At 48.7% G+C, this 24,634-nt stretch overlaps 1 protein-coding gene across 1 annotated transcript in view; it reads left to right on the top strand.

Moving 5' to 3' along the window:
• LOC126198811 (lipoyl synthase, mitochondrial) overlaps window positions 1–24,634 on the top strand; it is a 118,276-nt gene that overhangs the window by 22,146 nt on the left and 71,496 nt on the right. Inside the window, exon 4 of the mRNA XM_049935381.1 lies at window positions 19,116–19,173. Coding sequence (XP_049791338.1) covers window positions 19,116–19,173 — 58 coding nt within the window. The remainder of the gene's footprint in view (window positions 1–19,115; window positions 19,174–24,634) is intronic.

Genomic DNA, 24,634 nt, shown 5'->3' with positions numbered 1-24,634 from the left:
CCCCTTCATCAGCTTCTGCTAAGACGAAGACCCAGAAGTCAGATGCACGGGCCTTCAAGAAGGAACCGTCCCGTGCAGACTTCCTACGTACCTCGACCTCCCAGCCATCAACCAGTACTTCCACCAAACGACCTTCCAAGAAGGCTCATAGGAAGCACAGTTCTCCTTCTCCGCCACGGCGCATTTCTTCTCCTGCACCACCCAGCGGTTGCCGCCCCAGGCCGTCATCCGTTTCGCCAGGCCGCACCGCTGGTAGCCGAACATCTGGCCGTTCAGCGGCGGAGGAAGCTCCCCCTCCCGGCCATCTTACCAAGATGGCCGATGAACCTATAGAACCAATGGACGATGACTGTCCGCCTACTGATAGTGGCGGCAGTGCTCACTCGAAGCCAGGCCCTCAGCGGCCTTCAAGGTGACCCCTTCTTTCATCTTCCTTTTCTTCTTACGATGGCACTTATTCACTGGAATATTCGCGGCATTCGCTCCAACCGAGAGGACTTGAAGTTGCTGCTCCGCTTGCACCGTCCGCTCGTCGTAGCCCTCCAGGAAACGAAGCTACGCCCATGCGATCAAATTGCCTTGGCACACTACACCTCTGTGCGTTTTGACCTACCCCCTGTGGTAGGTATTCCGGCTCATGGAGGGGTTATGTTGCTGGTCCGGGATGATATTTACTACGATCCCATCACATTGCACATCGGCCTGCAGGCAGTTGCCATCCGAATTACTCTCCCCACTTTTACATTTTCCATTTGTACCGTTTACACTCCATCGTCATCTGCCGTTACCAGGGCAGACATGATGCAGCTTATTGCTCAGCTACCTGCCCCATTTTTGTTAACTGGAGACTTCAATGCCCACCATCCCCTTTGGGGCTCTCCAGCATCCTGCCCGAGGGGCTCACTGTTAGCAGACCTTTTCAACCAGCTCAATCTTGTCTGCCTCAATACTGGCGCCCCTACTTTTCTTTTGGACACATCTCACAGCTATTTCCATTTAGACCTCTCTATATGTACTACCCAACTTGCACGCCGGTTTGAGTGGTATGCACTTTCCGATACATATTCGCGCGACCACTTCCCGTGTGTTATCCATCTCCTGCAGCATACCCCCTCTCCGTGCTCATCTAGTTGGAACATCTCCAAAGCAGACTGGGGGCTCTTCTCTTCCAGGGCGACCTTTCAGGATCAAACCTTCACAAGCTGCGATCGTCAGGTCGCACACCTCACGGAAGTCATTCTCACTGCTGCTGAATATTCCATCCCTCACCCTACTCCTTCTCCACGTCACGTACCGGTCCCCTGGTGGACCGCAGCATGTAGAGACGCTTTACGTGCTCGTCGACGTGCTTTACGCACCTTTAAACGCCACCCTACAGTGGCGAATTGTATCACTTATAAAGGAGAATGGGGTGCCACAGGGCTCAGTTTTGAGCGTCGCTCTCTTCGCCATAGCGATCAATCCAATAATGGATTGCCTCCCAGCTGATGTATCAGGCTCCCTTTTTCGTGGATGATTTTATCGTTCCTTTTTTGACGACTCTCTCGACCGTCAATACGGGTTGTATGTCTGTGCCCTGCTACCCCCTGGAGTTCGCTTTCGTCGCCTCCTTCAACACCTTCAACAGTTTTACTCCTTCTGTTGTCTGGGGTAGCCTGCACCGGCTATCTGGCACTAAGGTCCACTCACCAGTTTCTGGCTTGATGGTCGCGAATGACGTCCTTGTGGCCCCTGAGGATGTCTCCAATGCCTTCGGCCGCTTTTTCGCAGAGGTTTCGAGCTCCGCTCATTACCACCCTGCCTTCCTCCCCCGAAAACAGGCAGAGGAGGCTAGGCCACCTACCTTCCGCTCCTCGAATCGTGAAAGTTATAATGCCCCATTCACCATGCGGGAACTCGAAAACGCACTTGCTCGGTCACGGTCCTCCGCGCCAGGGCCTGATTCTATTCATATTCAGATGCTGAAGAACCTTTCTCCTGCGGGTAAAGGTTTTCTTCTTCGTACTTACAATCGCATCTGGATTGAGGGACATGTTCCCGCATGCTGGCGCGAGTCTATTGTTGTCCCGATTCCTAAGCCGGGGAAGGACAAGCACTTGCCTTCCAGTTATCGACCCATCTCGCTTACCAGCTGTGTCTGTAAAGTGATGGAGCGAATGGTTGACTCTCGTTTGGTTTGGCTGCTGGAGTCTCGATGCCTACTTACCAATGTACAATGTGGATTTCGTAGGCGCCGCTCTGCTGTTGACCATCTGGTTACCTTGTCGACCTTCATTATGAATAACTTCTTGCAGAAGCGCTCGACCGTGGCTGTGTTCTTTGATTTGGAGAAGGCCTACGACACCTGTTGGAGGGCGGGCATTCTCCGCACCATGCATACATGGGGCCTTCGCGGTTGCCTTCCTCTTTTTATTCGTTCCTTTTTAATGGATCGACAGTTCAGGGTACGTGTGGGTTCTGTCCTGTCAGACACCTTTCGCCAGGAGAATGGGGTGCCACAGGGCTCAGTTTTGAGCGTCGCTCTCTTCGCCATAGCGATCAATCCAATAATGGATTGCCTCCCAGCTGATGTATCAGGCTCCCTTTTCTTGGACGATTTTACCATCTATTGCAGCGCGCAGCGTACACGTGTCCTGGAGCGCTGTCTTCAGCGTTCTCTTGACCGTCTTTACTCCTGGAGTGTCGCAAATGGCTTCCGTTTTTCTGCCGAGAAGACGGTCTGTATTAACTTCTGGCGCTACAAAGAGTTTCTCCCACCATCCTTACGACTCGGTCCCGTTGCTCTCCCATTCGTGGAGACAACAAAATTTTTAGGTCTTACATTTGACAGGAAACTTATCTGGTCTTCACATGTGTCATATTTGGCTGCCCGTTGTACCCGTTCTTTAAATGTCCTCCGTGTTCTCAGTGGTATGTCGTGGGGAGCGGATCGAACCGTCCTACTTCGTCTATATCGGTCGATCGTCCGCTCCAAGCTGGATTATGGGAGCTTCGTATACTCCTCTGCACGGCCATGCATTTTACGCCGCCTCAACTCCATACAACATCGGGGTTTACGACTTGCGATCGGAGCGTTTTATACTAGTCCCGTAGAGAGTCTTCATGCTGACGCTGGCGAATTGCCACTCACCTACCGGCGCGATATACTGCTTTGTCGGTATGCCTGTCGGCTACTGTCAATGCCCGACCACCCGTCTTATCGTTCCTTTTTTGACGACTCTCTCGACAGTCAATACGGGTTGTATGTCTGTGCCCTGCTACCCCCTGGAGTTCGCTTTCGTCGCCTCCTTCAACACCTTAATTTTTCACTCCCTGCAACCTTTTGAGTGGGCGAGAGCCACACGCCATCTTGGCTCCAGGCTCAGGTTCGCGTTCACCTTGACCTCAGCTCGCTCCCAAAGGAGGTTACCCCCGGTTCGGTCTACCACTCCCGTTTTGTCGAACTTCGTTCGAAGTTCATTAATATGACCTTCATTTATACAGATGGCTCAAAGACCAATGACGGGGTCGGGTGTTCCTTTATTGTCGGGGCACAAAGTTTCAAATACCGGTTCCATGGCCATTGTTCGGTCTTCACAGCTGAGCTCTTTGCCCTCTACCAGGCTGTTCTTTACATCTGCCGCCACCGACATTCTGCTTATGTCATCTGCTCCGATTCCCTGAGCGCCATCCAGAGCCTCAGTGATCCGTATCCGGTTCACCCTTTCGTGCACTGGATCCAACGCTCTCTTCAGCAGCTGGTGGACATCGGTTCTCCGGTTAGCTTTATGTGGGTTCCTGGCCATGTCGGTATCTCTGGGTATGAAGCTGCAGATGCCGCGGCTAAGGCTGCGGTCCTCCAGCCTCGGACAGCTTCTTGTTGTGTCCCTTCGTCGGATTGTAGCAGGGTAATTTGTCGGCGCATTTTATCGCTGTGGCATGCCGATTAGGCTGCTCTTACGGACAACAAGCTTCGGGCCTTGAAAGCTCTTCCCGTGGCTTGGACGTCCTCCTCCCGCCCTTCTCGGCCGGAGGAGGTCGTTTTGGCCTGGTTACGAATTGGACACTGCCGGTTCAGCCATCGCCATCTGCTGACGGCTGCGCCGGCGCCATTCTGCCCATGTGGGCAATTGCTGACGGTCCGCCACATTTTAACGTCCTGTCCGGATTTTAACACACTGCGTCTTGATCTTGGCCTGCCATGTAATCTAGATGCCATTTTAGCGGATGACCCACGAGCAGCTGCTCGCGTTCTTCGTTTTATCAACTTGACAAACCTCTCTAAGGACATTTGATTATGCTGTTTTTTTAATCCTGTGCCTGTCAGTCTGTCTTTTATCGTGTTTTCCCTTTTAGTTGTTGTTTTAAACTTGTGCCTCGCGGTGCATTCTTAACGTAGTCTGGGCGCTAATGACCATTGAAGTTGTGCGCCCTAAAACCACAAAAAAAAAAAAAAAACTGCATGATACCTTCACCCAACTGACCTCCGTTTCGCCTATGCACACTGCCAAGTTTGTTTCTGCCCTGGAATCCACAGACTGACCCACAGAGACTGCTGTCACTCTGTAAGTCTCGTGGAACAGAATTTTCCAGCCTCTGAGCTCTCTAGCAATGAATCTTCGAAGGCTGGCAGTGCTGAGGTGACAACCCTTCATCTTTTCCTTCCTCGCCTTTCCCCACCATGACTCCACCAATGGAATGTTCAGGGCATTTGATCCAACAAGGAGGAAATACAGCTGCTCTTTGAATCAAAGCTTCCCTTCATTTTCTGCCTCCTAGAAACAAAACTGTGTCCTCACAACCGCTTTGACCTTCGCCCCTCCTCCTGAAGATGGCATTCCATCACATGGGGTAGTTTGTCGTCCATAGTCAAACCATCTCACTGAACACCGAGTAGCAAGCTGTTGTCATCCGCATTTTCTTTCCTTGGTTCACCTTTTCTTTTGCAACATTTACAGCCCTCTGTCATTCGGTGTCACCAGGGCAGACTTCCTCCAGCTTATTGGTGAACTCCCTACTCGGTGGCTTTAATGAACACCATCCCCTTTGGGGCTCTTCCAGAATCTGTCCCTCTTGGCTGACTTCTATCAACTCAGTCTCATCTGCTTAACACTGGGACACCCATGTCCCTTTCAGATTCCACACACACCTATTCCCATTTGGACCTCTCGTTCTGCATCGCCCAGCTTGCACATTGTCTTGACTTGGCCATTCTCTCTGACACATACTCAAGTGGCCATTTTCTGTGTGCTATCCGATTGCTGACTACTGCCCCACATAAGTGTGACCCCAATTGGCAGGTTTTGAAAGCTGACTGGAGGCTTTACTCCTCCCTGGTGATCTTCGAGGAACATTATTTTCCCAATTGTGATGACCAGTTAGAACACCTTACAAACATTATCCTTACTGCCACTGAACGTTCCATTCCTCACACGTCATCTTTATTGCGCCGTGTCTGGTCCCTTTGTGGAGTGAGGCGTGCTGCGGCGCAATTCACACGTGGAGACATGCTCTCTGCCTTTTTAACTGTAATCTTCTGATGGTGAACTATATTTGTTATAAACAGTTGTGGGCACAGTGTCGTCGCATTCTTCAAGATAAAGATATCAAAAAATAGGTGGATTTCATATACTAGTAAGAATAATATTTCCACTCTTCCATTGTGTGGGCCAACCTCGGATGGCTCTCTGTGACCGAGGTCTATTCCCCAGTTTCCATCCTCACCATAGCAGATGATGTTGTTGTGGACTCCATTGCTCTCTCCAACACCTTAGGTTGCAATTCTGTGGAGATTTTGAGCTCCACCCTCTATTACCCTGCCTTTCTCCATTGGAAACGAGTGGCGGTGGCTCAGGTGATATTCTTCTCCTCTCAGAATCGTGAATGGTACAATGCCTCCTTTACTGTGTTGGAGCTAGATAATGATCTCGCTTCATCCTGATCTTCCGCCCCAGGGCCAGATGATGTTAACATTCAGACGTTGCAGGACCACAATTGCATCTGGGCAGATGGCGTGTTTTCCTGATACTGGCATGAAACAACTGTCATACCCATGCCTAAGCTTAGTAAGGACAAACACCTTCCGTCTAGCTATTGCCCCATTTCTCTCACCAGCTGTGTTTACAAGGTGATTGAACATAAGATTTGTGTCCAGCTGGTAAGGTGGCTTGAGTCTCGCAATTTGCTAACCACTGAATGACATGGATTTTGAGTGCGCCGTTGTTCACTATCTCATCACTTTGTCAACCCATATCATGAATGATTTTCTGTGGAAATTCTAGACTGTGGCCATGTTTTTTGATTTGGAGAAAGCCTAAGACACATGCTGGGAGAGGTGGTATCCTCCGTATTCTCTACATGTGGGGGCTTCAGAGGCTGCCTGCCCCATTTCCTTCAGTAGTTTTTAAAACATAGTTTTCAAGGTATGTGAGAGTTCTGCTTTGTTGTACACCTTTATCCAGGAAAATGGGGTGACTCAGGTCTCTGTCCTGAGCGTCATCACCCCCTGCGGGTTCGGGGGTTAGAATAGGCCCGCGGTATTCCTGCCTGTCGTAAGAGGCGACTAAAAGGAGTCTCAAATGTTTCGGCCTTATGTGATGGTCCCCTCTCGGGTTTGACCTCCATCTTTCTAAATTATTCCGAAGAGTGAGCCAATTGGGGAAGGGCGCCTTACATGGTGCACTGTATCCGTCGTGCAATTAGACCTTTAGCCGGCTTTCTCGTCGTTGCAATGGTGTCCCTCTCGTTTTCGATCTCTTGGGCGATTACCACGCTGCACTCTGCAGTGTTTCTTTTAACTGCGACAACGACCTTGGACAGTTTTGCACCTAAGATCCAGCACGGTAGCCAGCCCGTTGTGGTGGGGCCGCCATGTACCCTCTTGGTTGTAGCCCCCTGACAACACGGGGATCGCTCTACTGATGCCTGCGCCGTTAACTCCCCACATATGCCAAGGAGTAGATGCCCATCTCCTTGGGGCATCAGGACTCCCGGCAATGGCCGTCCTGCCAGGTGGCTATTGCTGCGGCTGGGTGGCGCCCGTGGGGAGGGCCCTTGGTCGGAGTAGGTGGCATCAGGGCGGATGACCCGCAATGAAGCGTGGTACATCATCTCTCGCTGGCGGCCAGCCGCCAGCAGTCTCTAAGCGTTCTCGGGCTCAATTTAATGCTCAGAAGTACGACCCAAAAACGTTCCCCTCCCTGGCCACGCCGTGGGAAGAGCGTAAGTCTCAGGCTGGAGGTAACAGTTATTCGCCCCGATTCTTAGTTTGCACGAGAGCTGATGGGGAGTCTTTTCTCTCCACAAAGCCTCAGTTCTTCGTCGAGCATTTAGAGGACAAGTTTGGGGAGGTGGAGGGCTTGTCCAAAATGCGCTCTGGGTCAGTACTGATACAAACGGCATCCTCCGCCCAGTCATGCAGGTTACTTGCTTGTGACAAGTTGGGGGAGGTTAACGTTACTATTACACCACATAAGAGTTTGAATATGGTCCAGGGTGTTATTTTCCATAGGGACCTCCTTTTGCAGTCTGATGACGAGCTGCGCGCCAACTTAGAACGTAGAGGTGTTCATTTCGTCCGGCGCGTTCATCGGGGTCCGAGGGACAATCAGGTTGCTACCGGTGCCTTCATCTTGGCCTTCGAGGGTGATATGTTACCGGAAAAGGTCAAGGTGATGGTCTACCGATGTGACGTCAAGCCCTGTATCCCTCCCCCGATGCGGTGCTTCAAGTGCTGGAAGTTCGGCCATATGTCTTCCCGCTGCACTTCCAGCCTCACATGTCGAGATTGCGGACGCCCATCTCATCCCGATACTCCATGTGCCCCGCCTCCCATTTGCGTCAACTGCGGGGAGCACCATTCACCTTGCTCGCCAGACTGCAGAATATTCCAGAAAGAACGCAAAATCATGGAATATAAGACCCTGGACCGACTGACGTATACTGAGGCCAAAAGGAAATACGAGCGCTTACATCCAGTGAGAATGACATCTTCCTATGCCGCTGCTACAACACCTGTGCTCGCCCCATCAGTTTCGCGACTTCCGGCCGGATCGCTGAGTGGTACAACTCCTCCTGCCCCCTTGCCAGTGGGGGGCTCTACCCACCGGGTTGCTCCTGCGCCACCTACCTCAGGGGCAACACCATCCCCCCCATCAGGGACGTCCGTCCCTGCTTCTAAGCTGGAGAAGTGTCCCACTTCTTCGGCTTCTCACGCTCGCAAGGGGTCCCTTGGATCCCTCCCTTCCCAGGTTTCCACCAGCGGGAAGGCTGACGACCGACAGTGGCGTAAGTGCCCACAATAAGCTGGTCGAAGGGCTTCACGATCCTCCTCAGTCCCGGAGACTGAATCAGTGAAGCCCTCCCAGCCAGTTAAACCCAAGGAGCAGCGTGAGAAACCAAAGAAGAAGAGCTCTAAGCCCAAGGAACTCGCGGTGGCAGCCACCCCACCGCAACCTTCCAGCTCTGCGTCTTAGGACGAGGTGGAGATTCTGGCGTCCGCTGAGGACATGGATCTCGCCGGTCCCTCAGACGCCATGAATAGCACTAGCGCGGGTGCTCAATCGGGGGCAGCAGGTGACCCGGCGGCGTAATCTGCCTTCCCAGTCCCGTCACGCCTTTCCCAGCCATGGCCAATACCATCCTCCAGTGGAACTGCAGCGGTTTCTTCCACCATCTAGCTGAGCTCCGCCAACTTATCAGCCTTCACCCTTTCTTCTGCATTGCTCTCCAGGAAACTTGGTTTCCAGCAATGCGAACCCCCTCCCTCCGTGGCTATCGGGGTTATTATAAGAACCGAGCAGCTTATGAAAGGGTGTCTGGTGGCGTCTGCATATATGTCCTTCACACTCTGCACAGCGAGTCTGTCCCTCTTCAGACGCCTTTAGAGGCTGTCGCTGTACGCGTGTGGACGCCACAGGCTGTTACCGTCTGCAGTCTTTACATTCCACCGGATGGTGATGTCTCGCAGCATGTCCTGGCTGCACTGGTCGCCCAATTGCCGCCACCTTTCTTGCTATTGGGCGACTTCAACGCCCATAACCCTCTGTGGGGTGGGTCAGTGGCAACAGGTCGAGGCGCCATCGTTGAGCATTTATTGTCGCAGCTTGATCTCTCGCTGTTAAATGATGGTGCCTTCACACACTTCAGTGTGGCGCATGGCACCTACTCCGCCATTGACCTTTCAATCTGTAGCCATAGCCTCTTACCGTCTGTCCAATGGAGTGTGCATGACGACCTGTGTGGTAGTGACCACTTTCCGATCTTTTTGTCACTACCAACGCGCCACTCTTCTGGGCGCCCTAGCAGATGGGCTATGAATAAGGCTGACTGGGACTTGTTCTCCTCCACTGCCGCTATTGAGCCTCTCTCTAATGATGACATTGATGTGGTGGTTCAATCAGTCACCACTGGCATCGTTACTGCCGCCGAATCTGCCATTCCCCATTCCTCTGGGTCCCCTCGGCGGCGGACTGTGCCTTGGTAGTCGCCTGAGATCGCTGACGCGATTAAAGATCGTCGGCGGGCACTACAGCGTCATAAGCGACATCCATCCATAGACCACCTTATCGCCTTCAAACGGCTGCGTGCACGAGCCCGCCTCCTTATCCGTCAACGCAAGCAGGAGTGCTGGGAGCGGTATGTGTCCACCATTGGACTCCATGTCACTCCATCGCAGGTCTGGGCCAAGATTCGACGCGTCTACGGCTATCGGCCGCCTGTCAGCGTCCCTGCTCTCTCACTGAATGGAGCAGTTTGTACTGACTCAGACGTCATTGCAAATCGCTTAGCAGAGCATTTTGCTATGAGTGCCGCTTCTGCGAATTACCCCCAGGCCTTCCGCTCCATTAAAGAGCGGATGGAACGTCGGAGCCTTTCGTTTCGCACCAACCACCCAGAATCTTACAATGCTCCATTTAGTGAGTGGGAATTTCGCAGTGCCCTAGCTGCTTGCCCTGATACCGCTCCTGGGCCAGATGGCATCCACTGTCAGATGCTGAAACACCTTTCAGTGGACTGCCAGCGGCGCCTTCTCGATCTTTACAACCGTCTTTGGGTCGAGGGGGAGTTTCCGTCGCAATGGCGGGAAGGCATTGTCATCCCAGTTTTGAAACCTGGAAAGAACCCTCTGGAGGTGGACAGCTACCGTCCCATTAGCCTCATCAACGTTCTTTGCAAGTTGCTTGAACGGATGGTGAGCCGGCGCTTGAATTGGGTACTGGAGTCTCGGGGCCTTCTGGCTCCGTCTCAGGGTGGGTTCCATAAAGGCCGCTCCGCCACCGACAATCTGGTGAGCCTGGAGTCGGCCATCCGTACTGCCTTTGCCCGCCGTCAGCACCTGGTCGCTGTCTTTTTCGACATGCGGAAGGCGTACGATACGACATGGCGTCATCACATCCTTTCTACGCTTCATGGATGGGGTCTTCGGGGTCCTCTGCCGATTTTTATCCGCAATTTTCTGTCGTGTCGTACCTTCCGCGTGCAAGTCGCGGCCTCGTATAGTTCCTCCTACGTCCAGGAGAATGGTGTGCCACAGGGTTCTGTTTTAAGTGTCTGTCTGTTTTTAATAGCCATTAACGGGCTTGCTGCGGCCGTGGGAAATTGTGTCTCCGCTTCCCTGTATGCTGACGACTTCTGCCATTACTACAGCTCTACTGGCATTGCAGCTGTTGAACGTCAGCTACAGGGCGCTATCCGTAAGGCGCAGTCTTGGGCTGTAGCGCATGGGTTTCAGTTTTCGGCAGCCAAGACCTGCGTTATGCATTTCTGCCGGCGACGTACTGTCCACCCAGAGCCGCAGCTTTCCCTTAACGGCGAACTTCTTTCGGTGGTGGCGACCCACAGGTTTTTGGGGGTGGTTTTCGATGCCTGGTTGACTTGGCTGCCTCATATCCGGCAGCTCAAACAGGCGTGTTGGCGGCATCTCAATGCACTGCGATGTTTGAGCCACACCCACTGGGGCGCCGACCGCTCTACCCTGTTACGGCTCTACCAGGCGTTAATCCTGTCCCGTCTGGATTATGGGTGCCTGGCATATGGCTCAGCATCCCCGTCTGCGTTGCGGGTGCTGGACCCAATTCTCCACAGCGGGATACGCCTTGCCACTGGTGCTTTCCGCACCAGCCCTGTGGACAGCTTACTAGTGGAGGCAGGTGTCCCTCCACTGTGGTTCCGACGCCAACAATTACTGGCTGCTTATGCTGCCCATGTTTTTAGCTTGCCCGGGCATCCGAATTACCGTGTGCTGTTCCCGCAGTCGGTTGTCCATCTGCCAGAGCGTCGGCCCCGGTCGGGTTGTCCGATCGCCGTGCGCGTTAAGGAGCTTCTCTCCGGGCTTGGATTTTTCCCTGTTCCACCTCCTTTCCGGGCCACTTTGCGTACACCCCCATGGTGTGTTCCTCGCCCTTACCTTCGGCTCGACTTGGCACAGGGCCCGAAGGACTCAGTCCCTCCAGAGGCCTTCCGCCGCCGCTTTTATTCCATCCTGGCCACGTATCAGGGCTCTGGAATTGTTTACACTGACGGTTCGATGGTTGCTGGTCGTGTCGGTTATGCGCTAACTCTAGGGGACCAGTCCGAACAACGTTCCTTGGCGGCTGGCTGCAGCGTTTACACTGCTGAGCTGGTCGCCATCTTTCGAGCACTAGAGTATATCCGCTCCTGCTCAGGTGAGTCCTTTGTTATCTGTAGCGACTCCCTGAGCAGTTTACGAGCTCTCGACCAGTGTTTCCCTCGTTCCCGTCTAGTGATGGCTATCCAGGAGTCCCTGTCTACTCTTGACCGTTGCGGCCGCTCTGTGGTCTTTGTTTGGACCCCAGGCCATGTTGGGATCCCCGGGAATGAGAATGTTGACCGCCTGGCGAAAGAGGCCACCAGTCAACCACCTCTGGAGATTGGCCTCCCGGCGACTGATTTGTGGGCACTATTACGCCGCAAAATTTTCGCTTTATGGGACGCTGAATGGCGCAACCTGCCCGTACCGAACAAACTCCGTTGTATCAAGGCGTCGACGACTGTGTGGCGGTCGTCCATTCGGGTCTCCCGCCAGGAGTCTGTTGTCCTCTGCCGGCTGCGCATTGGGCACACTCGGCTGACACACGGCCACTTATTGCGCCGTGAGGACCCACCTCTGTGTCGCTGCGGCTCCGTTTTATCTGTGGTGGACATTTTATTGGAGTGTCCGCTTTTAGCTGTGCTCCGGCAGACGTTCGCACTGCCTGACACGCTCCCTGCCCTTTTACTAGATGACTCTGCCATGGTGGACTTAGTTTTCCGTTTTATTCGGGCAGGGGTTTTTTATAGTTTAATCTGAGTGTTTGTTTTTTTTAGCGTTGATTCTGGCTTTTAGCCTCTGACTTTACACTGAGTTTTTAGTGTGTTCTTGGTGGTTGGCTTTTCCTCTTTTTTTTCTCTATTGTCGGCCAACCTCCGTCACACTCTGTGTGTTTTACTTTGTTTTTGTCTGATCTCTGTCGGAGTCTTTCTCGTCCTGTGTCGTCTGACGTCTTTCCTGCTGTTTTTATTCTCTTTGGGCGGTTCTAATTTTTTTTGGAAAAAGGGACCGATGACCATCGCAGTCTGATCCCTTTAATCCCGCAAACCAACCAACCTGAGCGTCATCCTCTTTGCTGTAGCCATTAACCCTATTATGCCCTGTTCCCTCTACCTTATCCCGGATGAGGTTGTCCTGCTTGCTGACCTAGCTGCCTTGTTCACCCAACTCCCCCCACCATTCCTCCTTTTGGGGGACTTTAATGCCCACCACCCTTTATGGGGTGGGGCCCAGATCTCGGGCCAGGGTAGGAACGTTGAGGCTCTCTTGGCACAGCAGGACATTTGCCTCCTTAACACTGGTGCTCTCACATATTTTAGCTTGACTCGTGTCACATACTCGGCCATTGACCTCTCTCTCAGTAGCCCAGTTCTTCTTCCATACCTCAGTTGGAGTGTTCACGACGACCTCTGTGGTAGCGACCACTTTCCTATCCTGGTTTCTCTTCTTCAGTCCCAACCCCCTGACCAGCTGCCATGTTGGTTTCTTTGAGGAGCTGATTGGGCAGCCTACACCTCAGCTACTATGGCCATTGCTCCGCTTCCTGGTGACATTGATTTGGCAGTGGACGAGGTTACTATGGCCATTGTTTCTGCTGCCGAGGCAACTGTCCCCTGTTCTCCAAGTACCCTAAGGCGTAAGTCAGTCCCTTGGTGGACACCAGAGATTGCAGAAGCTATCCGGGACCGCCTAAGAGCCCTGCAACGACACCGGCGTCATCCTTCCCTCAAGAATCTGGTTGCCTTTAAATGGCTGCAGGCCTGGGCTCGGCGGTTAATCCAGCGGAGCAAACAGGCCTGCTGGGAACGATATGTTGCCACCATAGGTTCTCGCACCTCCCCATCTCAGGTGTGGTCGTGGGTTCAGCACATTTTTGGTTTTCGCCCTCATGCGTCTGTCCCTCTGTCCCTTGTCTTTCTCTTCGGGGTACACTTTGTACTGACCCAATCGCCATCGCTGAACATCTGGCAGAGTACTTCGCTCGTAGTTCCGCGACAGCAGGCTACAGCGCAGAATTCCTGCGCCATTAAAGAGCAGGCTGAGCGTATGCAGTTGTCGTTTTGCACGCGCCGTTGGGATCGATACCACACCCCGTTTAGTGAATGGGAGTTCCAAAGTGCCCTTACAGCTTGCCCCGATATCTCTCCAGGTCCAGACCGAATTCACAACCAGTTTCTTCACCATCTCTCGGCGCACTGTCAGGGTGAATTACTCGCTCTGTTTAACTGCATCTGGCCGGAGGGCGTTTTTCCAACTTGTTGGCAGGATAGCGTTACCATCCCGGTGCTGAAACCTGGTGCACATCCACACTGGTGGTTGATAGCTATCATCCTAGCAGCCTTATCAATGTTATGTGCAAACTCCTGGAACGGATGGTGAGTCGGCGGCTCATGTGGATCCTCGAAGCTCGGGGCCTCCTGGCCCAGCAACAGGGGGGGCTTCCGTCAGGGACACTCAGCGATCGACAATTTAGTCTCGCTAGAGTCGGCTATTCGTACAGCTTTTACTAGGCGAGAACATCTAGTTGCTGTTTTCTTTGATCTTTGGAAGGCATACGATACCACCTGGCGCCATCATATCCTTGCTACGCTGCACGAATGGAGCTTACGGGGTCCACTTCCGATTTTTCTACGGAATTTTCTCTCCAATCGCTCCTTTCGGGTTAGAGTTGGCACTTATTTTAGCTCTGCTCATATTCAGGAGAACGGTGTCCTGCAGGGCTTGGTTCTCAGTGTTCCCCACTTTTTGGTGGCGATTAATGGTCTTGCGACTGCGGTGGGCTCATCTGTCTGTTCCTCTCTATATGTCGATGACTTTTGTCTTGTTACAGTTCCCCAAGCATCAGTGTCGCTGAACGGCAGCTGCAGGGAGCTATCCGTAAGGCACATTTTTGAGCATCCAACCATGGTTTTCAGTTCTCAACCTCTAAGACCCGACTGATGCATTTGTTGTCGTCGAACGATCCACCTCCATTCAAAGCTCTACCTTGCCAATGAACTCCTTCGTATTGAGGAGACGCATCACTTCCTTGGCATGCTGTTTGATACTCAGCTCACTTGAACACCTCATCTTCGGTAGCTTAAACAACCGTGCTGGCGGCACCTCAACATCCTTCCTCAGCCACACCGTTTGGGGGGGGGGGGGGCTGCACGAACAACCCTCCTACAGCTCTATAAGGCCTTAGTCCAGTCCCGTCTCAACTACGGGAGCGTGGTCTATGATTCAGCAGCACCTTCAACATTGCAGGTCCTTGACCCAATTCTCCATTGTGGCATCAGACTGGCGACAGGTGCCTTCCGCACTAGTCCGGTGACTAGCCTTCTTGTAGAAGCTGGAATCCCTCCCCTACAATTCAGTCGACAACAGTTGCTTGCGTCATACATTGCCCAGATCCACGCTTCGCCTGACCACCGAAACCGCAGGCTCCTTTTTCCATCTTCTGCACTCCCCTCCCCATGACGCCGGCCTAGGTCGGGTCTCCCAATCGCGGTCCGCATTCGTTCCCTTCTCTCGTCACTTGAGTCCATTGCCCTTCCTCCATCCTTCCAGCCCTCTTCTTCTACCCCTCCTTGGTCCCTCCGTCGCTTGCGGCTTTGCTTGGATTTGTCCTGCGACTCCAAGTCCTCCGTTCCACCTGCCAGTCTTCGTCAACAATCCCTGACTCTTTTTGCTTCGTTTCGCGATGCAGATGGAGTCTACACCGATGGTTCTGTGGTCGATGGACACACTGGGTTTGCTTTCATCCACGGCGACTACGTTGAGCAGCATTCCCTGCCTTGTGGGAGCAGTGTTTTGACTGCGGAGCCGGTTGCTCTTTATCGTGCACTCGCTCACCTTTCCTCCTGCCCTGGGGAGTCATTTATCATATGCAGTGACTCCCTGAGTGGATTGCAAGCACTCGGCCAGTGTTTTTCTCGGGACCCTTTGGTGCGCGGTATTAAAGATGCTGTTTTTGCTCTCACCGAGTGTGGTCGTTCAGCGACGTTTGTGTGGACCCCAGGCCACATCGGCATTCCAGGAAACGAACATGTCGATCGGTTGGCCAAGCAGGCCACCTCTTCGCCACCCCTGGAGCTTGGTCTCGTGGAAAGAGACCTCCCGTCAGCCCTACATCGCAAGGTCCACAATGTCTGGAGCTCTGAATGGTCTGTCTTGAACACGCCAAATAAGCTCTACATGGTCATGTCGTCCATGGCCGTATGGAACTCCTCCTTGAGGAGCATGCATAGTGACTCAGTTGTTCTCTGCCGTCTCCGAATTGGACATACGTGGTTGACCCACAGCTATCTCCTTCGCTGTGAGAAGCCGCCCAAGTGTCGCTGTTATGCAGGGCGGACAGTGGTCCTTCTTCTGATGGACTGCCCCCTTTTAGCCCCCTTGTGGCAGTATTTTAATTCTAGGTGACGATGCCTCTATAGCTGACTCAGTTTTACATTTTATCCTTGCAGCTGGGTTTTATGACTCGCTCTAGTGTGGGCGCTCTTGCATGATTCTCTCAGGCTCCACCCATTCCAGCGTCCTTTAATTGTGACGTGGATACCAAAATAGTGTCTTTTATGGTAACAAGTTGTGTTGGTACCTCTATCAATGCTTTCCAGCTGGAGGTTCTTCGTTTGTAATTGAGCGGTTGACCTTTTACCAGATCCATCAACCACTGTAGTCTGTTTTACTCTAGTCAACTATTTGCTGTGCTCCTTTTAAGTGTCCTCTATTTTGTGTTATTGCGGTGTTCATTATAGCTCTGTACCCCTTGGTGTTCCCTCCCTCTGGGTGCAGAGGTACGCTTTTACTGTGTAGGCCTTTTACAAGTATGTGTGTTTGGAACAGGGGGCTGATGACCTTGATGTTTAGCCCCCATCAAACCCCAAAACCAAACAACCTATTATGCTCCCTCTCTTGCCACACAGCTCTGGCTTGCTTTTCGTCGACGATTTTGCGATCTATTGTAGTTCTCTGTGGATTTGTCTCCTTGAGAGCAGCATCTTCAGCAATTTCTTGATTGTCTTTAACTGTGGAGCATCAACAATGGCTTTTCCTTTCCTACTGACAAAACGGTCTTTTCAATTTCTGGTGGCGCAATGAGTTTCTTCGACCATCTTTAAATCTTCGGCCTTTTGCTCATTCATTTGCTGAGACCACAAAATTCATGGGGATTGTGCTTGATGGAAAACTTTCTCTGTCCTCCCATGTGTCTTGCTTAGCCGCCCACTGCACCTGATCCCCTCAATGTCGCACCCTCTTCCATTTGCACCGGTCCCTTGTCCTTTTGAAACTTTTGTGTGTCTGTACGTCCGTCCATCTTACGCCATCTAAATTCAATCTACCATCGTGGCATCCCAGTTGAGTCTGTATATAGAAACTGCCAAATTACTGCTGTCATACTGGCATGTTGTTCTCTTCAGCAGATACTCATGCCTTTTGTCTGCCATGTCCGACTACTCATCCTATGTCTCTTTCTTTGATGATGTATGAGGTGCGTCCCTCTGTTACCTCCTGGAGTTCATTTTCAGCTCCTGCTGCAGCAGCTTAACTTCATGTTACCTGCAACTTTCGCAGTGGGTGTGGATCCTTCACCACCTTGGCTTCGTGTGGTGGCCCATTTCCAGCTTGGCCTTTGTTGGCTTTCTAAGGACACTATTCCAGCCATGCTCTGTCACTTTGTTTCACGACCTTTGCGTGGAACTTCGCGATTATACCTTTGTGTATACTGATGGCTCATGGGCTGACCATGGTGTCGCATGTGCATTCGTCATTGGCAAAGACTTTTTTGGTATCAGTTTCCGGAACACTGCTGATTATTTACAGCAGAGCTCTTCGCTCTGTATCAGGCCATGCAGTTCATCCGGCGACACAGGCTTTTCTAATAGTCATCTGCTCTGATTCTCTCAGTGCCCTTCAAAGCCTCTGTGTGCTATACACCGTCCATCCCTTAGTGCAACGGGTCCAGGAAAGCTGTCACTTCGTCACTCATGTTGGAGTCACCGTGATGCTTGTGTGGGTTCCTGGTCACGTCGGCCGAAACAAGGTTGCTGACGCTGCTGCCAAGGCTACAGTTCTCGTACCACAGCCCACTAGTTCTTACATTCCCTCCAATGGCCTCTTGTGTTGCCGCCTGTCATATGGGAACAAACTCTGGGTTATTAAGCCTCTCTCAGCGACTTAGACGACCTCTTCTCGGTCCTCTTGCCATGAGGAGATCATTTTAGCTAGGTTGTGTATCGAGCAGTCTTTTTAGCCATCACCATTTGGTAAGTGGTTCTCCTTCACCAATTTGTGCTCATTGAACTCAGCCTTTGATGGTCTGCCATTTCCTGACAGAACGCCCTTTTTTTAACCGCTTACATTCTCGTTTGTGTTTGCATTCTGAGGTTATCAGCACTTTCGTGAATGACTCATGGGGTGTCGACCATGTTTCAAGTTTTATCTGTCAGAGCAATACGGCAAAGGCCATTTAACTTTTAGTTCTGGACCTCCGTTTCTCTATGACATATTTGTCTTTGTGTACCCCAGTTTTGACAAGGGCGCATATGACCCTAGTTGTTTTCGCCCCCAAAAAAACAAACAGAAATTATGTTAGCAATGTTATGTTGTAACTTTATCTGTTCAACTGTTTCTGATTCAGGTGTACTTAAAATGTGGAAAGTTTGTTCTGGCGTACATAACTGGTTACAAAATATCTGTGGATAATTATGAACAAGAGATAGAACTAGTGAAAGTATGCATGGAATGGGGGTCGTGTATTCAAAGGAATATGCCGTATCTCTTCTTTCTTCTTGCCAATAACTACATTTTTATCGTTAATGAACCTCTGTCACTGATGGCAGACGATGCATAGGGCATGGTCTTTGTAGCACATCACTGTAAGAAATGCACTCAGATAGTGATCTGAACAGCTACAGTGTAAATGCTTTTGGCAAGCAGTGAAATGTCTGCACTAGCAACAATGTACTGGCAGGTTTTTGTATATGCGAAGAAACAGCTGCCATTATGTTTTCAGATGCTGTATCATAACCGGTTCACATGCCCAAGTGTTCTTTACAGCTGCTGCTGTTTCCTTTTCGTAGCGGTGGGCGGGGAGATGGGTACTAACTGAATGCAGCGAAACTAGTCACTAAAATGGCTCTAAATATTTGTCAGCATTATGATACTACATAACGTGTGTATGATTTATCCATATTCCAAACTCTTCCATAATTTTTGTGTGAGTAGGAAGTATATTGTATAGATACTGTGTGACGCTGTTCTAGTATTAGTAGTAAATTCATTTTTGTTAAACCCATTTCCTTAACAGTCCTCATGTGACAAGTTCATCAGCTGAAGAGTTGTGGTAATCCCAATAACTACAGTTCTGTGTGCGAGAGTTGAATATCACATACATTTACTGAATAAAATCTTTAGTGTGGAATCTTTTGTTAAATGGAGTGAATGGTAAATTTCTAAAGAAGCATTTTTAATTTCGAAATACTCCCAGTGAAGTTCTACTTTTCTTGTACTCTGTACTTTTTTATTACTCTGTTTCTTTCTTATCATGAACTGTTAACATATCTATTCTTCAGTACTTTAAATGAACATTTCTCTCTGTTAGATCTCCCAGATGGTGGTTCCTACCATTTTGCCACGACTGTGATGGAATTAAAAAAGCAGTAAGTACATTGTTTGTAGAGCCAACCATTCTGGAATTGCCTGTCATTCTTTTGTCTTCTGGATTAAATATTGGGAACTCGGTTTTATTGTAGGTTTGATAACAAAGTATCTCTTATACTAGGTATTTCTAAATTCACTGAAAAGTTCAAAGGATGTATGCAGGATATTGGGTAGATAATGACAGGAGTAGAAACATCTGGGAATGAACCATTCCTTCCCAGGCTACAGGAGCAGTTCTATAAATCAGTGGGATCTAGTCTCTTGCCTCTTCTATGAAATAAAATAATAATAATATGCTGTTACTTGCGTAATTACAACATTTGCAAATAAACTAGTTGATGTGATAACAGTGAACAGTACTGAAGTACATACAAAATGTATCATATTCACATGTGCCACCACACACAAGCCACATTTAACCCTGTAAAAGCATTTAGACTTAATCATTGATGCTTGCTCGTTGGTTATAGCCACAGTAAAAAACTAAACTAAACTAAACTCTGTCCGAACAGGCCATGAAGGCCCATCGGTACTGACCAGCTGCCGTGTCATCCTTGGCTCACAGTTATCACTGGATGCAGATATGGAGGGGCATGTGGTCAGCACACCATTCTCCCGGCTGTATGTCAGTTTACAAAACCGGAGCTGCTACTTCTCAGTCAAGTAGCTCATCAGTTTGTCTCACAAGGGCTGAGTGCACTCCGCTTGCCAGCAGCACTCGGCAGACCGGATGGTCACCCATCTAAGTGTTGGCACAGCCGGACAGCACTTAACTTCGGTGATCTGGCGGGAACTGGTGTTACCGCTGTGGCAGAGCCATTGGCCATAGTCACAGTAAAGACTATTGATCTTTCATCTGGCAGATGAGTGTGTGGTATGTTTTGTTCTTATATCAGAAATAGTATGTCTTTGAAAATAGGGTGTGGGCATTGTTAGCTACATCCCTGGCATTCACTAACCCACATGAACCTTCTGCATGGTGGATCATGGCAAATGGCTGGTGCCTCAGAGAGCTCAGTCTTTGTTGGCTGCATACAAGTGTGGTGAACCTTGTGAAGCCCCACAGTCCTTTGAATTTGCCTCAGAGAGCTCAGTCTTTGTTGGCTGCATACAAGTGTGGTGAACCTTGTGAAGCCCCACAGTCCTTTGAATTAATGTCTTTTTATGTTTATTTTGTGGCTATCGGACTAGAATATATGGGGGCTTTACGTGGAATCACACTTGATTATCAAAATAACCTGACTAGGTGCCTACTATGAATATATGTCTCTTACACTTTTCATATATTGAAGTTGAATTGAAGTAATAACAGTACAATTCAAAGTACTCTGTATTGTTCCACACTGTAGCACACTGTGCTAACAATGCCTAAGTTTGTCCAGTGTAATTAACAATTATGTTTCTTTTATATTCACACTGAAGTAACATTTGTTGTTGCATTTCCACATTAGTTAAACAAGTAATAACTGATCATGGACGCCTCTTCATATATGTTTTACTCCCAGTATGTTTCCCCCACAATAATTACTGAATCTCACACATGACCCAGTATCAACCATAATTCAGGGTGTATATGCCCCGGACAGCTAGAAAAACCCAGGAATTTTTCATTATTTTAGTTTTTGGTTAAATTTTTGTGTTAAGAACAGATAACTCTGACAAATTTTAGCCCACTACCGCAGAATAATACTGCAGTAATAAGGCATAAACGAGAGAATAATACCAAAGTAAAACTTTAGTTTCAAGGAAAATGTGTCATTTACAACAACAAGACACTGTGTGACACAATGCACACACAAGTGTCTGTAACAACAAACTGCTTTCAAAGTGCCTTTCTCCAGGGTCTCGTTTTGATGAGTGCGACATTTACATTTGCACATTGCTGCAGGAAAATATTGCGAATGGTGGACTGAGAAGCATTACTATCAAAGTAAATTTCTTTTTATGCAAGATGAATTACATTACATGTGAGAATGTGTGATGAGTTTCTTAAAAAAAGTGTGAAGCAAGTTAGTGAGAAATTGCACATGTAATTGGCTTCCCTATGGAAAGGTTGAAGTGCTCAACAGAACATGTATTCAGCCAGGTAACCCACAAAATGTCCTGTGCACAGCAGTGAAATTTATAATCAGGCTTGTCAGAAATATTCAGCTGCTGCAATTTAAGCCATGTTCTTAGGGCCCTGCCCAATCACACCCTCAAAAAATTTATGACCAGTGTTGTGTGTGAAAGCTTAGCTTTTGTTGTAGCTATGTTGTATGTAAATTAATTTAAGCCATTAACTTTTCCTCTTTGTGTGTTTCCACTATTTAACAGTGACATTGCTGTTGGCTGGCAACAACATGTGTTCTATGCTCTCAATATCTGCTGTCATTGGCTGGCAAGATCACATGACATGAGCTATAATAGCTGACAAAAGCACACCAAAGTTTCACTTTTAGTGCTTCGGAATATATTGTGCTGTAGTTGGTGGAATTCCTATTTATGCATTGTAAATATTGCTGTGCATCAAAGATCTTTTCAAAACACTGTTTTTTGCTGGGTTTCATTTCCATAATGTTCGAAAGTTCTATGCTGTTGTTTGAAACCTTCGGCATTCAAAGGGTTAATAAGTTTTACAGCTCCGAGGGAAGGTATATTGTCACTTACCACACAAAAAATTTGCTTTCACTAGGGGTATAGTGTATTTTCAGCAAGGGAAAAAATGTATTTTAACTGGAAAATCCGGGAATTTTTTTTCATTATCCATATGTACACCCCATAATTAATCCCTTGTGCCATTCCACAGATTGACTGAAACACTTTTCTTCTACTAACTATTAATTCCACTTACTACTGCATATGATAGCTCTGTGCGGTAGCTCAGCACTGATTCCACTCCCCACGCCAAGGCTGTGTATGACTCCTAGCACTGCGGCATTGTCATCATACAGCAAGACAGTGCTTTCACAGAGAAAAAGTGTTCTTGCTTCCAAAAGTTCCAGGAGCCAGCTGTTAAATAAGTTATGACAGCAAAGATAGCAGTATGCCTTACAACGTGTGGGTGCTGATCTTGGTAATTGTGAATACTGCCAATCCTCGGTAACTGTAAGCTCTGTGAATGCTTCAGTAATCATTGCGGAGAACAATGGTGAAACATTGTGTCATAGGGAGCATAGTTCTTCACTTGAACACTCGGGTTTGATCGGGAGGATGACGGTTCAATCCCGAGTCTGGCCATCCTGATTTAGGTTTTCCGTGATTTCCCTAAATCGCTCCAGGCAAATGCCGGGATGGTTCCTTTCAAAGGGCACGGCCGACTTCCTTCCCCGTCCTTTCCTAATCCGATGAGACCGATGACCTTGCTGTCTGGTCTCCTTCCCCAAACCAACCAACCAACTCTGGTTTGAGGATGATATAAACTTCAGAAACATCGATGTATGCTGCATGGCAGTGAAGTGGATGGCTGTTGAAGTGCTACAGTTGTTTGCTGGTGATGTCTGGGATGAGAATATGTTCATGATATTAAATGTGATATGAGGTCTTTTGAAAATATCTTATCCTTTTATATTCAAAAAGATGTTGAGTGTATCGAAGAAACCCATAGATCAGTAAGGTGGCTTAGAAACTTGTGCTTCTTCACATGTTATTCAATTACAAAAGGCAAAATTGCTTGGCAAGTAACAAATATGTATGGAGCTTCACAAAATCTTCAACTTCTGGTGTTGTGCTCATGCGGAGATGTAATGGGGCTGGATATCTGAAGAGTTGACACAACTGGGAAGATAGTTATATTGTCGCAATATGAAGCTTGAGAAAACAGCTGCGACTCCAACACACTAGTCTTACTAGAATATAACAATGCTACATTTATGCATTTTAAGATGGCACTGCACATTAAACCCAATGAAGTGTTCCAAATGATAACACTATGGGCACACCACCTTAAATTACATAGCTTACATGTGGCAAATGAACTTGGAGTATTCTGTTCATCACCACTGTTACAAATAAACTGCACTGGGAATCACACTGTCTGGAGTCACGAACATTCATTGAAGGAAAAAAAAAAAAAAAATCCAGGCAGTCAAGGTACGAACAGAATCCTATATGCCAAAGCAATAAAGCTTATAAGTGTTAGGAATCCACCGGTGTTTCCTATCTCATTGCCACTGAGACTGAGAAATTAGTGGAGACGAGGAAATCTTTTTACCCTCACAACACTGTAAACTGGAAGTGGCAACTGTGTTCATGAGTGCTTTTGCAAACACACCATTTTGTTAAAGTCATTCATGTTTTTCGAGCCTGCAAACATACAACACAGTAGTGAACTGTGTAGTAACTTGTCTTCCACAGAAGCACATGTGGAAAACCAAGACAAAGAAATTAAAGCTATCAAGCTGCCAGTTTCAAATGTGAAACACAAAACAGAAAGTCACAGGGCCAGGAAACCTGGCTGGAACCATACTAACTTTATATTTCATGATCTTCTCTATTATCTTCTCTGACTGATGACCATAGCTGTTAAGTCCCATAGTGCTCAGAGCCATATTATCTTCTCTGTATTTGTGGATCTGTAGCTGATAACATATTTGTTTTGGAATTAATCCCTACAGAGAATAAAACATAGTAGAGTATTTGCTTGTAGGTTATGTAACTATTTGTAACTGAAACTACATTGTATGTTTTGTAGGGATTAATTTTCTGTTGTGCATTACATTAATTAATATATACATAGTGTGATTTAATCAAATTTATACCTTTGAAACACTCTTTTTGTATAATTTTTATGCAATAGTGCTTGATAATGTGGCTGTGACTCCAAAGCTAGTGGTAACGAATATAAGTAGAAATAAAATAAAACAAAATGTAACAGTGAAACTTAGTTTTCCAAAACAAATGATTAATTTTGACTGACATGTCAGATGATGCAATGTTTGTAATCTATGGAATTACAGATTTCTCTAAGAAACCAACAAACCCCTCATCCTCTCAACAGTGTAGACTCACCAAAAGTGCAGAGACAAAAAGACAAAGAATAACCTCACTGTTAAAATTGTTACCATATTTCAGTAGAACCTTACTGACTTCAGAAAACATGGAAGAATTAAGACACTTTGCACAGGGAAGACACCTGTGTCTTTATCTACATGGGACCCATTTTATAGAGGCTGACACCCCTATTATAAGGGGTTGTAACCTCCACAGAAAGTAAGACTACAGTGGGGAGAGGGGTGGCATTGTCTTTACTATAAATGATAATTATAGCATCTTCTCTCTCCTCCTCAACACACTTACAAGCGATTGCTCCCATACTTGATGTGCCCAATCCGGTGATCATATGTAGTCTTTACATGCGCCCCCCCCCCCCCCCCCCCTTAGAGAGCTCTCTAGACAATGAGGCTCTTAACAACCATAAACCATATTTCACAGCTTCCCCAACCATTCATACTCTGGGAGGAGTCAATCGTGTGCAATGGG

The sequence above is a fragment of the Schistocerca nitens genome, chromosome 8, assembly GCF_023898315.1.
Source record: "Schistocerca nitens isolate TAMUIC-IGC-003100 chromosome 8, iqSchNite1.1, whole genome shotgun sequence".
Taxonomy (NCBI): Eukaryota; Metazoa; Arthropoda; class Insecta; order Orthoptera; family Acrididae; genus Schistocerca; species Schistocerca nitens.
The sequence above is the reverse complement of the archived record's forward strand: the minus strand, read 5'-3'. Positions and strand labels throughout refer to the sequence as shown.